This window comes from Oncorhynchus gorbuscha, unplaced genomic scaffold (assembly GCF_021184085.1).
Source record: "Oncorhynchus gorbuscha isolate QuinsamMale2020 ecotype Even-year unplaced genomic scaffold, OgorEven_v1.0 Un_scaffold_3:::fragment_2:::debris, whole genome shotgun sequence".
NCBI lineage: Eukaryota > Metazoa > Chordata > Actinopteri > Salmoniformes > Salmonidae > Oncorhynchus > Oncorhynchus gorbuscha.
In genome coordinates, this window is record NW_025745162.1 from 66592 (window position 1) to 82514 (window position 15923).

A 15923-nucleotide genomic window follows, 5' to 3' on the forward strand; every position below is an offset into this window, starting at 1 on the left:
CATGCGTTCCGGTACCTCGAGTCCACTGGATAACCCCCTTTCGCGCTCACTATCTATTCCCGATTTACAAATTAAGCGCTGCATACCGTATCACGACAGGTGTGATGGAAGCAAGACGTTGCTGTACAATTTGATAGATAATTTCTTCATTCAACATGGTGGGATAGTCTGTCAAATTAATTATGTGAGAAATGGCGTTGTTTATTGTCAGATATTACTGCACTGTTGGAGCGAGGTACACAGTCATTTATCTACACCTGCAAACCCACCTGCTAAATATGTGTATGCGACCAATACATTTTGATTTGAAATATTGATATAATAACCTTCATATAGAGGTAAACTTGGAGTCACACGATAACATGGTGTGTGGTCCACCCACTACAACTCGGGAAAGCATGCAGTTTATTACAGATGAAATAAATTATGATGAACTTCACAGGGTGGTGAAAGTGCACGGTGATGAGCTTGATGCTCAGTTCCAATAAATATCAAGGGTCTTATTCTGGTGAAATGATCATCGAGGCTTGGCTGCCGTTTGACAAATAAAACTATTATTGTGCTGTTCCATAATAATAATAATAATGTAGACTGGCCTACCTGCACAGCCTACCTGCACAGCCTACCTGCACAGTCTACCTGCACAGCCTACCTGCACAGCCTACCTGCACAGCCTACCTGCACAGCCTACCTGCACAGCCTACCTGCACAGTCTACCTGCACAGCCTACCTGCACAGCCTACCTGCACAGTCTACCTGCACAGCCTACCTGCACAGTCTACCTGCACAGTCTACCTGCACAGTCTACCTGCACAGTCTACCTGCACAGTCTACCTGCACAGCCTACCTGCACAGTCTACCTGCACAGTCTACCTGCACAGCCTACCTGCACAGCCTACCTGCACAGCCTACCTGCACAGCCTACCTGCACAGTCTACCTGCACAGCCTACCTGCACAGTCTACCTGCACAGCCTACCTGCACAGCCTACCTGCACAGCCTACCTGCACTGTATCAGCGAGCTGTTGGCTGGAGTGCATGTGCCAAGACCAAAGTGGGCACATTTGCTATAGTTTTTGTGAAAAGAACTATCGGTAGAGTTGAAAATGCGATGGAAACATATTGAACATTCAATTTTTATTCGGTACATGAAAACATTTTGTGTGCACTATGTCATCACGCACTGATTTTTATCCGCAACAAGTCAGTTTGGTGGAAATACACCACTGGTGGGAAAATGCGCAGATTTTCTTTATGTGGATTTTAGAATATTCGCATGAAAATCTGTTGCCAATTGGATGTAAATCTAGCTACACACATTTATGCACACAAACTCACACGTTTATATCAGTGTCCAATGCTGCTTGAAAAACTATCACAAACACGCCCATGAACCCACAAGTACATACATTTTTTATGACATAGTCTGTCACATATTTCAGAGTCAACAGCCCACTATAAATCAAATTGCTCAATCTCAATCCAACAAGGGGGGAGTTGTGGCACTGCAGAAAGGGAGGTAAACTGCTCAATCAATTTAGTTGAATAGCACAAAAGGGGGTGAGGGGAAGGGGAGGCCATTTCAGACTGAGATACAGAGGGTCTTGGGGGATTCACTCTAACCAGAGAGAGTATTACATGACTAATAGGCAGTGCTGTGTCTCTGTGAACTGTCTGCTGCTGTGTGAATGGTTAGCATGTTCATCCTGGTTCTAAAGTGCATCTCAGGGTTACCTGAGCAATTCACATCCAACACAGTACAGATGTTCTCAGACAGGTGAGGAGGAATAGTATACTATGTTTAGGGGATGATATTCTACATATTACTGTTGACAATGTGTCATTAACAGTCTGTCTCTGCCAGACAGCTAAAACACTGGACAGGTGCTCATCATACCTGGCCTTGGTCATGCCATTCCAGCACTTGTCACCAGCTGCTCCTGCTGCCACTTTACTATTGCACAGAGCAGCTGGCAGCTGGACCCAGTACTGCTGCATCTCCCGCAGCTTACTAGACACATCAGATATCTAGGAGAGATAAGACATAGTTTGAATACTCAGCACACACACACACACACACACAAGACAGAGAGGATGTCCTGCAGTTCTAATGCCACACACACCTGCATCTCCAGTGGGACCCCTACAGTGGGGCTGGGTTTGTACTCCATTGCGGTGCTGGCAGGGTTCACTCTCTTCTTTCTCTCCTCAGACCCTGAGCTCTGTGTGTCTGCCACCCTGGGGGTCCCACAGGCCTGGAACACCTACCACCAAACACACAATGAAACCCACACCTTTAGACACACATCTAACACTGAAGAGAATGGGCCATGAGTGGGAGTGAGAAGGTTTAGTCAGGGTTTGGTGCTGGTTGAACTGACCTTGCTGGTGAAGACCTCTGTGTTCTCCTGCATGTAGAGGATGGCCTCTGAGATGCGGATGGGGAGGGAGTTGATGACCACATCCACACTGGGGTCAGCACTGAAACTAGACGCCACCTGCAGCATGGTGTCTGGACAATAGAGACAGGGAAGAGAATCGAGGAAAAGACTGTGAGAGTGTCATGTTTTGTCATAGATTGTCATGTCTTGTCCCTGTGCTTTCTCTTCTATTCGTTTCCCCCTGCTGGTCTTATTAGGTTCTTTCCCTCTCTCTATCCCTCTCTATCGTTCCGTTCCTGCTCCCAGCTGTTCCTCATTCTCCTAACTACCTCGTTTACTCTTTCACACCTGTCCCCTATTTTGCCCTCTGATTAAGTCCCTATTTCTCCCTCTGTTTCTGCTTCTGTCCTTGTCGGATCCTTGTTTGCTGTTCGCTGTGTACTTGTTCCGTCCTGTCGTGTTTTTGCCTTCATCAGATGCTGCGTGTGAGCAGGTGTCTCTGTCAGCTACAGCCTGCGCCTACCCAAAGAGACCTGCAGTCTGTGGCCGCTAATCCTGTTGTTCCCCTCTACAAACTAGAGGATTTCTGTTATCCCCGTTTGGACATTTCCTGTTAAGGATTCAGGATTTGTCGTTTTTCTGTTTGGACTTGAATAAACTCTGTTTCTGTTAAGTCGCTTTTGGGTCCTCACTCACCTGCATAACAGAGAGTGTGTGCTTATTTGTGTGCGGTGTGTGTGTGTGTGCATGTGTGAGTGCACGTGTGTTTCTCTCACCGACGAGGTTCTGCCACTCGGTGTCCAGGTCGGCCTGGTTGGCAAGGCAGCCCTTCATGACGTTTCTGCAGTAGTTGGCACAGGGCTTGACGGAGGCCAGGCCTCTACAGTGGGGGCAGTACACAAGCTTCATCATAGCACGGGTACACTCTGGGCTCAGAGGAACCTGGAGGGGCACACCCATCATCATCATCAAGGAGCTTTGCATCTTTTTAACCGTGAGGAGTAATGAGACTACATTATTTATAAGACTCTTTAGAGGTATAAATAATTGACTCCTGCCTTTTTGCAAAAATAAATATAACTTGTTAAACTCTCTTTCTCTAAGCAATTGCATTAGTATAAAGTAATATACAGTGGGGCAAAAAAGTATTTAGTCAGCCACCAATTGTGCAAGTTCTCCCACTTAAAAATATGAGAGGCCTGTAATTTTCATCATAGGTACACTTCAACTATGACAGACAAAATGGAAAGAAAAAAAAGATCCAGAAAATCACATTGTAGGATTTTTAATTGATTTATTTGCAAATTATGGTGGAAAATAAGTATTTGGTCACCTACAAGCAAGATTTCTGGCTCTCACAGACCTGTAACTTATTCTTTAAGGGGCTCCTCTGTCCTCCACTCGTTACCTGTATTAATGGCACCTGTCTGAACTTGTTATCAGTATAAAAGACACCTGTCCACAACCTCAAACAGTCACACTCCGAACTCCACTATGTCCAAGACACCAGAAACAAAATTGTAGACCTGCACCAGGCTGGGAAGACTGAATCTGCAATAGGTAAGCAGCTTGGTTTGAAGAAATCAACTGTGGGAGCAATTACACTGACCCTCACCCCGTGGGGTCAAAATTATCACAAGAACGGTAAGCAAAAATCCCAGAATCACACGGGGGGACCTAGTGCATGACCTGCAGAGAGCTGGGACCAAAGTATCAAAGCCTACCATCAGTAACACACTACGCCGCCAGGGACTCAAATCCTGCAGTGCCAGACGTGTCCACTTGCTTAAGCCAGTACATGTCCAGGCCCATCTGAAGTTTGCTAGAGAGCATTTGGATGATCCAGAAGAGGATTGGGAGAATGTCATATGGTCAGATGAAACCAAAATATAACTTTTTGGGAAAAACTCAACTCGTTGTGTTTGGAGGACAATGAATGCAGAGTTGCTTCCAAAGAACACCATACCTACTGTGAAGCATGGGGTGGAAACATCATGCTTTGGGGCTGTTTTTCTGCAAAGGGACCAGGATGACTGATCCGTGTAAAGGAACGAATGAATGGGGCCATGTATCGTGAGATTTTGAGTGAAAACCTCCTTTCATCAGCAAGGGCATTGAAGGTGAAACGTTGCTGGGTCTTTCAGCATGACAATGATCCCAAACACACCGCCCGGGCAACGAAGGAGTGACTTCGTAAGAAGCATTTCAAGGTCCTGGAGTGGCCTAGCCAGTCTCCAGATCTCAACCCCATAGAAAATCTTTGGAGGGAGTTGAAAGTCTGTGTTGCCCAGCAACAGCCCCAAAACATCACTGCTCTAGAGGATGGAGGAATGGGACAAAATACCAGCAAGTGTGTGAAAACCTTGAGAAGACTTACAGAAAACGTTTGATCTCTGTCATTGCCAACAAAGGGTATATAGCAAAGTATTGAGATAAACTTTTGTTATTGACCAAATACTTATTTTCCACCATAATTTGCAAATACATTCATGAAAAATCCTACAATGTGATTTTCTGGATTTTTTTTCTCATTTTATTTGTCATAGTTGATGTGTACCTATGATGAAAATGACAGGACTCTCATCTTTTTAAGTGGGAGAACTTGCACAATTGGTGGATGACTAAATACTTTTTTGCCCCACTGTACTTTCTAATTGTTTTTGAACATGCACATAGCTCAGTATTGGGATGATTTATTTTATAGAGTCATTATCACTCATCTTTATCAACGGTGTCAATAATGTCGGGCCCCACTGTATATTTGTGGTTAAAACATGTACTATGATCATGATTATCATGTATTGATTATGATTATGTAGTGCGCATTTTGCAACATGACACAGCAACAATACCATGCAGCTAATGCATAAGAGGGGTTCGGTAAGGGATAGATAAACGGATATGTTGGTGTAGATGTTTCCTAAAGGATGCTAACTGTTACAAGAGTTGGCTATCATTTCCAAGAATAATCTCGCACTATTGAAGCATTCGGAGGAGGACAATGTCATTTTCCCAGAATGCAGCTTTAAATGTAGCTCCTTAAAAGGATAAGAGCGAGCTTATGCTGTCTAGAATGGGAGACCATTAAGAACTTCACAAGGAGACTGAACAGCTAACAAGATTAAAGCTGTGTCATTACAACCGGTCCTTGTATTAACAGACTTCACAGGAACCCATCAACAGGGCTTAATGTACACAGACAACCAGCTTCCTAATACGTCTGAATGTCACCAATTGATTGTGACATCCCACAGTGTTAAATCTCCTACAGTGTGACAACAGGAGGTGGAGTGGAGCAGAGCGGAGCGGACAGGTAATGGTGCTGATAAATTAAGATCAGTGACAGGACAGACACCCATGATGCCATACTGTTACATCAGCCACTGTCACTGACAGTAACAACAGTAATCAACCATAGCTCAAAGGGATTATTCCATCCATCCTCTTTCTCTCTCTCACTCTCTTTCTCACTCTCAGATCCTCTCTCTCAGGTTCTCTCACACACTCCCTTTCATCTCTCTATACCTCCTCCTCTCCACTTCTATCTCCCTCTCCCTGTGTTCTATTTAAAAGTTGTAAAGCTGGTGGCACCGTGCTGTAAATAAAGTCTGTATTTAAATGGGCCAGACTCCGGCCTCTTTGTGCCAACATAAAGAGCGGTTTGAAATGGTGGTTATTTTTAGGAAGAAGGGAGTGAGAGCCCACAGGATTCCTGTACGTGGCTATTGCCCTCTCTGGTGTTTGTGTAAATAGCTTGTGTATGTTCGATAAGTAACGCAAAAATACACATCGATCCACACAAAGACACAACAGATTACACATTAGATATTTGTAGGCTAAACGTACTTTCATATTGATGTTACATTTAAATGAACATAAAACCTAAACATTTCTCAAAGGCTCCTTCCTCTTTCCAAGAATGTGCTTTTGTGATTCTCTATACCAATAAAAGCATCATAAAAGTTGTCATATGAAACAGGCACTGGGCACGTTCCACTGCTACCTTCCAAAGAGATAGAGACATGTCCCTAAAATGCCTTACTTTCATCCAATAAAGGCTAAATGTAGACTGGCCAGTAGACTGTGGCTGAAGGAACTGGGACAGGGGTCGGAGGGGCCAGGTTTCTTTGTAAGTCACTCCTGATGGGAAATGTTTTTTAAGCTAGCCTCGCTACATGTTTCATCCGCCCCTCAGACACCCTGTTGCTGGGGCAATGCACAGCAGCCCTTTACCCATCCCTACTGAGACAAGCCCCTACTGAGGCAGGCCCCTACTGAGGCACGCCCCTACTGAGACACACCCCTACTGAGACACGCCCCTACTGAGGCACGCCCCTACTGAGGCACGCCCCTACTGAGGCACGCCCCTACTGAGGCACGCCCCTACTGCGCTCTATCCATCTACAGTATGCATATGTTTTCACCAGGGTAACCAAGGTTAAACACACTGCCTAGGGGTGAAAATTACACACCCAGGGCATTTTCTTTCTGTGACAGATTTACGCAAGGAACTTACTCAGTGATTTTACATAACAATCCCAATTTCAACTAGTTGACAGCATTTATGTGCGTGCAGGGTGTTTAATGGTTGACGGTGTGGTGGATGTGAGGTGGTAATATCAGGAATAAAAAGCACTGCCATATTTCTCAGTGGTAGCAACACGTGAAACAGCACAGGTCTCTACTAGAACAGTACCTGGGAGACTTTGCGGACCACTTCCCCACTGACAGTCAAGCCCTGGACGAATGACCGCGCCGCCACGAAGGCCCTGGTGACCTTGGGCTTGAGGTCACGGGGGACGTCCCCAAAGGGCCGCAGGGTCTCCGTTTGCTTGGCCACACACTCCAGGTAGTCGTCGGTGAGGGTGTACTGCGGGAGGGAGGAGGCCTTGAACAGGCGCTCCAGCAGCCGTGCCCAGAAGTCGTTGAGCGTCTCCTCCAGGTTGACAGCGGAGCCACGGTAGTAGCGACGCAGGTCAGCGTACAGGTCCTGGAACACAGGGGCGTTCTTGGAGTAGAGAGAGCCCAGCGTGGCCAGGAAGGACTCTTGAAGGGAACGCTCGGATCTGTTCAAGAGATCTGTGAAGTACGCTGAGGAGAGAGGAGAAAGAGAGACGAGGAGTCAAATACTGGAATGGTCCGTTTTACCTATTGGACAGGTGCAGAACGTGTCAATGCCTTTTCCACAGACCTCTTAATACAGGGCCTGGCGAGCCTAGAGCGAGAGGAGAGCCATTCCTTTACTTGTGCAAACAGGAAGTGACCTGGGAACTTTGGAGGCGACCGAACAATCAAACACTGAGATGATAAAAGAGATGATCAATAGCAGTTAGATACTTGACTGCTACAGCCCTATGGTCTATTCTACAGTGCCTAAAAGGCTCATTCATATTGATAGTTACCTGCATGTATAAACCCTTCCCCCTCTTCCCCTCACACCCTATCCCTAACTTTCATTCTCTCCTTTCCTTTTTGTCTTTACCCTTTTTGTTTTTCCTCTCTCACTCTCTTTTCATCTGTTTGGTCTCCAGCTGTCAGCCATTACACCATTAGTTCCATCACTACCTGTCGGTCAGGAGAAACAGCACCTTCTGGGCCTCAGTACCGGTCTACTGTGCCGCCCTGCGCCGCCCCTCTCCACCCAAATCAAAATGGAGGCTGCAGTTAGTCAGTTTTACTGTACAGTATGTTGGCGATTCAAAGCATTGTGTGACATCAAACCCCAAAAACCAAGCTTAGCCTTCCCAGTGCTGCTGGTCTCTGCCCACAGAGTGAACACAGGCTCAGATAAAGTACAGCTAAATGGCCACTACTTTAAGTACAGTAGATCCCATAGAATGTGAGCATATCACCACCAACACACAGATATACAATAGGTAGTGAAGAGGGCACAACAAAACCTATTCCCCCTCAGGAGACTGAAAATATTTGTCATGGGTCCTCAGATCCTCAAAAGGTTCTACAGCTGCACCATCGAGAGCACTGGTTGCATCACTGCCTGGTATGGCAACTGCTCAGCCTCCGACTGCAAGGCACTGCAGAGGGTAGTGCATATGGCCCAGTACATCACCCAGTACATCAAGTCTAGTTCCAAAATCAAATCAAATCAAATGTATTTAGGTATAGCCCTTCGTACATCAGCTGATATCTCAAAGTGCTGTACAGAAACCCAGCCTAAAACCCCAAACAGCAGGCAATGCAGGTGTAGAAGCACGGTGGCTAGGAAAAACTCCCTATAGGCTTCTAAACAGCTTCTACCCCATTGCCATAAGACTCCAGAACATCTAATAAAATGGCCACCCAGACTATTTGCATTGCCACCCCCTCTTTTACGCTGCTGCTACTCTTTGTTGTTATCATCTATGCATAGTCACTTTAATAACTCTACCTACATGTACATATTACCTCAACTAACCGGTGCTACCGTACCGGTACCCCCCCTGTGTATAGTCTCGCTATTGTTTCTTATTCTTACTCATTCTTTTTTTTAAACGGCATTGTTGTTTAGGAGCTCGTAAGTATGCATTTCACTGTAAGGTTGATGTATTGTACTAATCATAATTGTAAAATGTAATTTGATTTGAATATTAGCACCCAGAACCAAATTAGGCTGTCATGAGATTAGCTAGACTGTAAAGTACAGATCCAACTGTCCTCCCATTTGGCACCCAGACGTATGATTGATTTGTGTTCTCCAAAAACCAAAGTCACTACCCACTGGGCAGAAACTGGTTGAATCAACGTGGAAAACGATTTTCTTCTTTTTTTTTTACCCAATTTTGAACCTAAATACATTGACATGGTGACATTTATTGTTGATTTCTGGCTGAAGTCACAACCAAATGTAAATCAAAACTAGATGTTGAAATTATGTCTGTGCTTAGTGGGTAAGCTTTTTGTGCTACGTAAATAAACAAATAAATGGGAGCGTGGGAATGAGCAGATCGATTTGGCCCAGTGTGACAAACAAGGAGGAGTGTTCTAGCATGCCTGACAAACAAACTATAGACACTGAGAACCTGGGAACTCAACCGTGGAACTGTAGAGCACCGTCTCAGCTGCAGTTCAGTTAACAGCACTTTGCGGGTAAAGTGAGAGGAAGAGAGAAAAACTAAAATAACAACGGACTATACCATTGTCCTACATACCTCCTTATTGAGCCTTCCAATAAAGCAGTGGATACTGAGAGTTACAGTGTCAGGGGGGAATGTAATAAAACTCTGTCACTCCCTGCTGCTGGAGCTGACCCCCGTAGAGGGAGGGTTAGGGAGGGGAGACTATCTCTGGCAATCCCGCTAATCTGAGGGATTGAATGCTGGAGACAGGCGGAGGGCCTGGGCCTGGGCCGGGGCCTGTGAGTGCCGCTGCTGCTGTGGAGAAGCAGTAAAAACCTGCATTTAGCTGAGTGAGTCCAGGGCCCACGCCCGGCAACCCTAAACACAACCAGATGGCCATGCAACTCTTACCGCCACTCCTCTCCTCGATTTTATGTTCATTCCGTTTCTATTGCTCCTACTGCTGCTCTGTTTTCTACTGCTGCTACCTACTGCTTCTGTTCATCTGCTGTAGTCTACGGAAGACACAGCTGCAATCATACCAAATGGACTTGAAACATCACCTGCACACTTCCATTTCCTCCCCTCTCTATCGCTGCTTCATGTAGCTGTAGCTCTAGGTTCCTCTTTGATGGATTGCTTCATCCTCACCAACATCTGGCCTCCCTCTGTCTCTGTGGCTGTAACCTCCTGATGTTGAGGGAGAGGAGGAGGGGGCAGGGGTTGTGTATGCAGCTGGACTAGCTCTATACCAGCGTTTCCCAAACTCGGTCCTCGGGACCCCAAGGGGTTCACGTTTTGTTTTTTTGCCCTAGCACTACACAGCTAATTCAAATAATCAAGTTGATTAGTTAATTATTTGAATCAGCTGTGTAGTGCTAGGGCAAAAAACAAAATGTGCACCCCTTGGGGTCCCCAGGATAGAGTTTGGAAAACCCTGCTCTATACTGTTCTGCCAGCCCAGCCCCTGTGTGTGTCCTTGTTGTTGTGTTGTTGGTGTCCTTGTTGTTGTGTGGCCCACACCTTCCTCCTGTTGCTAAGCTAGGCTAACTCTGCCAAGGCGTATATCACACATATCAGTCACACTGATTTTATCTCACTCCGTAAATCAGAGCAGCCCAGCCGTTTAGGAAGTATAGAAAGCAGGAGAAAAATGTACTGGAACTCCCCATCTGACACACACTGTCTGACTCATATCACCATACCCTTTCACAACCCCCTCTTTCTCTTTATTCTCTCCTCCCTTTTCACTTTCTCTTTTTTCTCCCTCTTTCTCCATATCGCCCTCCACTAACTCTAATCAATCCATCATTCCCCCCTCCCTCTTTCTGTCCCTCTCTCTTCCACTACCTACCTGCTTCACCCTTCTCTTTCTCTGCCCTTCTCTCTCTCTCCTCTCTCTCTCTCTCTCTGTCTCATTACTCTGATGTGTGGTGATGTGATGCTTCTGGCAGCCACTCTCCTCATTGGGTCAAATGCTCATTAGCAGGGACAGCATCCCGGCCTGTGGGGGTAGATGGGGTGGAGGAGAGGAGGGGGGGCAACTTATCACATTTCACCCCTCCCTCTTCCACACCACAGTGTCTACTATGTTCCCAGACTCATTACCACAGCCAATCATAACTCTGTCTCCCAGCAGCCCACCTTCCCCTCTCCTGTCTATGTCTACCTGTCTCTGTCTCTACCACTCTGATTACAGCTAGGGCCCATCAAGACAGGAAATATGACTGCATGCCATCATCCCCACATCCTTTTTTAATCTTATGTTAATCAGATGGATGGATGGATGGATGGATGGATGGATGGATGGATGGATGGATGGATGGATGGATGGATGGATGGATGGATGGATGGATGGATGGATGGATGGATGGATGTCCAGATTACTTTGTGGGAGATGTATTTTCCCGAGCAAACAGCCGTGTTTCAGGCGTCATCAGTTGCTGTCATCTGGGTACAGTATCCTCCGGCACCATAGTGCTACTGTAGCTGGAGCCTCAGGACTATTTTGATTCATTTATATAAATAGAGTTTATTAGTGATGGGTCAAAGATTGCAGTAATGTCTTCAAAATTCGCAGAACAAGTCAAGGACACTATCAAGGTCATCCAGTTGTTGAAAAGATTGCACGCAACTACAGACTTGAGGCTGGTGTCAAGACAGGCAGCGCTTAAGAAATGTCAGGAGGTATCAGCATTTTGACACAAATACACAATTGTCTAGTGTTATTATCCCAATGTCTAGTGTTATTATCCCAATGTCTAGTGTTATTATCCCAATGTCTAGTGTTATTATCCCAATGTCTAGTGTTATTATCCCAATGTCTAGTGTTATTATCCCAATGTCTAGTGTTATTATCCCAATGTCTAGTGTTATTATCCCAATGTCTAGTGTTATTATCCCAATGTCTAGTGTTATTATCCCAATGTCTAGTGACCTCCTTTCCCCTTCAGGTTGACAGCTCAGCGTGTCTTTCTGACGTGTGGACATTTATTTGGTTTGTTTATTTATCTGAGACCACGTCAACACTTGCCCTATCCTCTCGTTAAACAACTGACAGACAGAGTAGATGCCCATGTTCATTTTATGAGGGTTTGTGTGTAAGTGCGTGCATGCATGCGTGCATCTGTGAGTGTATTGTCAGTATAGAGGAGAGTATGAGTTCTCTGTGGCTACTCACTGTCGAAGCTCCTGTACTGTGTGTTGAGGGAGGCCTGTAGCGAGCGCCCTGCCTCTCTGACCAGCCCCTCAAACTCCCTGCGACTCAGGTTGGACAGGGTCTCCTCCATGGCACTGGTACAGCAGGTGTACCCCTGGGGACAGATCCGCAGGTGCTCACCTAGGGACAAGACAGAGGAGAGGACATGTTTAGGGTTTTATCCACTTAATACAAAAGAGTATATTTTAGAGAGGCTCTAAGAGCATTAGGCCAGTAACCGAAAGGTTGCCGATTTGAATCCCTGAGCTGACTAGGGGGAAAATCTGTCGATGTGCCCTTGCGCAAGACACTTCACCCTAATTGCTCCTGTAAGTCACTCTGGATAAGTGCATCTGCTAAATGACTAACATGTTAAAAAAAACTATCTGGAATAACTTACAGTAGTGAATGCATTCTGTACATTTTCATGCTAGTCCCTGGTGGGAATCAAACCCACAACTCTGGCATTGCAAGTGCTATGCTCTACCAACTGAGCCACAGGGGATTACTTCTTGAATGGCAGAAGAGGATGATTTGTACAAAAATCTAATAAGTCATCTACTAAGGCTCTGGTAAGATTTTATATATGTTTTTCCTTATATGTCCGTGGTGTATTTGTATATGTGTTAACTTATAAGCCTTATTTGACATACACAATTGAATACATGATATGGTATGACATATTTGAGACAATATTCATGAAATAAATGAGCCATCTATGAATTTTATTGGAAAGTGTATGTTCTGAGAATGTAACCTCTACAAAATAAATGCTTTCCTTATAGGTTTCACGTTTCTTTTACAAGTCAACATATAAAAAAATATGACAATTACTATAAGAAAAATACAACATTTGTATATACATTTTAATTTCTGAGTTTCCATGTTTAAGGCTGGGAAGCACTTCCTACTGGACAGCTGGTTTATCTACAACTACACTTTTGGTCTCCTATCCAGGGTCTTAGCCAAGCCAAGCCCTGTTTAGCTTTATTTGTCACAGACTAATACCAATGTGCTATCGTGAAACTGATTGTGGAGAAATCTCCACTTAATAACTAAATATATTCACTGCTGCTATCGGTCATTCCTCATTCTCCCCCTCCTCATGTCATCCCCTTCTCGCCCTCTACTCTTCCCCTCCTGCTATTCTCCTCCCCTCCTCCACCTGTCCTCCTCCTCCTGTCCTCTTCTCTCCTCTTCCCCTTTCCTCCTCCTCCCCCTCGTCCTCCTCTCCCTATCCTGCTCCTCATCCTCTACCCCTCCTCCTCTCCTCATCCTCCTCCTCCCCTCCTGCTATTCTCCTACCCTCCTCCTGTCCTCTTCGCTCCTTCTCCTCTCCTCCTCTCCCTCTACCCCTTTCCTCCTCCCCCCTCCACCCTACTCCTCTTCTCTCTCCACCTCCTCCTCCTCCTCCCCCTCCTCCTCTTCTCCTCCATCTCCACCTCCTTCTCCTCCTCCTCCTGATCCTCTCCCCCTCTCCCTCTCCTCCTCACCCCCCTCCTCCTCCTCCTCATGGCAGACTTTGCTTCTTTTTTCAATAAGTGTCACATTGCATGTATCAATGACATCAGACAGTGCAAGTGCTTTGAAACATGCATGTCCCATGTGCCTTAGAAGGCTTAGCTTACATGTCTCTTGTATGTTTTTTATATAATACATACAACAATTCTGTTATGTCCAAATGTTAACCACCAATATAAGTCAGATATTACAAGAATCTTCTATGAAGTGTATTTGCTGCCATATGTATTACTGACAAGTTCCACAAAAAAACAATCTTGTTAAATTCTTCTATACACACACACACACTCTCACACACTCTCACACACACGAGAGAAAGAGCCAGACAGCTTAGAGTGCAGTCTGCAGCCCCAGTCCCCAAGCAGGCGGGGGTGAGCCTGAGGAGGGGGTTAGGCGTAGAGGGGATGGGGGTGAGTGGTCTGCCCCCCAGCCCTCTCTGCCACTTCACAAACGGGTTCCCTGCTCAAGCCCTGCCTCTGCCTGGCCCTGGCTGTCTGCCCCGGGAACTGGAGCGAGAGATGCTATCACATCCATGCATCTTTTATAAATCCTGACTACAGCAGGAGGGAAAAGTGCAGAGAAATCTCTATTCACTTATTTATTTATTTCCTCACTTCTTTTATCTTAAAATTCTAGAGAAGGGAAATAGGATCTGTGTGCCAAGAAGCTCACTAGTTGTGTGGTAGTCAAGCAGTAGTCTGTCTGTTTTCCTGTAGTCTTCTGCACGGTATGTGGCACTGACATGAGGAGTATTTGCAATCCTTTATATCGTATCAAACAACTTTGAGAGGAGAAAAAAAGGGATGATTGAGCCTGATGGTGATCATGCTGTGTAAAGAGAAGAGAAGGGCAGAACTGTTAACTTGACAGACATTTTTACTGTGCATTCTCCTATCGTAAACTCCTTCCTCGTGCCTCTCTCTCATGTGTCAAAGTGTTCAAATGTCTTTACTTTGAAACAGTGCATAGCTTCTGAAGCGAGACTTCAAACAGGTTGTTCTGAGGTGATTTAATATGCAGCGCAAAGTGTAAACCAGTAAAAACACAATGGAGGGATTCCAGTAGAAATCATATTGTGTGTCTCTGGTAGGCCTAGCGTCTTGCAGAGAAGAACAGGCTTAAATCCCATTAAACATCTAATCTCCTGGACAGCTCCTGAGCGCTCGTCCATTTTAGTCAGCGAGCAGGGGGCAGGCGTGTGGCCTGCATTTCAATGACTGCTGACAGCGAACAAGGAGAGACGAGACTGATAAATCAGATTTGTTGTGTGCACACACACATTCATACAAGCCAGGGACACAGGGACACACACGCCTGAGCACCCAGACACACCTCCCTAATCCATAGACATGCAAAGACAGACACACAGAATAACAACGAGCAAGTCATCATCAGTATGCAGATAGGATCACATCTCTCATTGGACCAGTAAGACCGCAAGGTTCCTGAGACCTATGCCTACATTATGGAGATCCCTTACAATGCGATATATATATATATATATAATAACCTTCGGCACTCCATATAGAGAAGCTCTAGGCCTATCTATGTATTATCTGTGATGGGTATGATTGAAAATTGGTATGTAGTTCCTGGCTATAGTGGCTAGTGGGCTATATCCTGTTTGCTGCTCAGTGTTCGACAGACAGAACAGTTCTGGCTCTGGCTGGCTATGTGAGGGAGCAGGTGCAGGGAGAGAGTCCAGCCCACTTACAGCGTTTATTCAAGAGACAGATTACTGCCGAGGGAGATGAGGGGTGGCCAACCTTGCCCCCTGTGTCACACTAATCGAATCAAAGCCCATTCATAGCCAATTAGAGCTCTGCCAGCCACAGTCAAAGGCACAACATACACGTAATAGAGGCTAATACAATCTGCAAGACTTCCACAGAAAATGTAGCTAGCAAATCTAGATTGGACAGCCGTTGAAAGATAATGTTGACTTTGACTATTTGTCCATGAACCTGCTGCACTCTCCATCCCATTTCACATCTATCTCTAATGGCTGTCATTTCTGCAATCAGAAATTAATGTCTGGACAGATGATTGTGGCCAGCCTACAAATGTCTGTTGGTGACAAACTACCTAAATGGAACCATGCAAAAGTGATTGAAAAGAAAGCCATGTCAGATGCTTGGAAGGGGAAATCAAAGGCTTGAAAAGACTTTCAGAATGTCTACCCTTAACTAACTGGAAACTTTGGTTAGAAGAGGCAAAGAGATCCAACTGGAGGATTTGCCATTCCACTTTAATATATTTAATTGTGTTT

General features: G+C 45.4%; 1 protein-coding gene and 1 non-coding gene across 2 annotated transcripts in view; both read right to left on the minus strand.

Moving 5' to 3' along the window:
* Positions 1 to 15923, minus strand: part of gpc1a (glypican 1a) — a 50246-nt gene that overhangs the window by 4990 nt on the left and 29333 nt on the right. The window contains exons 2-7 of the mRNA XM_046332916.1: positions 12116 to 12274; positions 7077 to 7471; positions 3157 to 3322; positions 2381 to 2511; positions 2123 to 2263; positions 1897 to 2027 (exon numbers count right to left, since the gene is read on the minus strand). Coding sequence (XP_046188872.1) covers positions 1897 to 2027; positions 2123 to 2263; positions 2381 to 2511; positions 3157 to 3322; positions 7077 to 7471; positions 12116 to 12274 — 1123 coding nt within the window. The remainder of the gene's footprint in view (positions 1 to 1896; positions 2028 to 2122; positions 2264 to 2380; positions 2512 to 3156; positions 3323 to 7076; positions 7472 to 12115; positions 12275 to 15923) is intronic.
* trnaa-ugc lies at positions 12566 to 12639 on the minus strand. The gene has a single exon. It is a non-coding gene; the product is annotated as a tRNA-Ala (tRNA).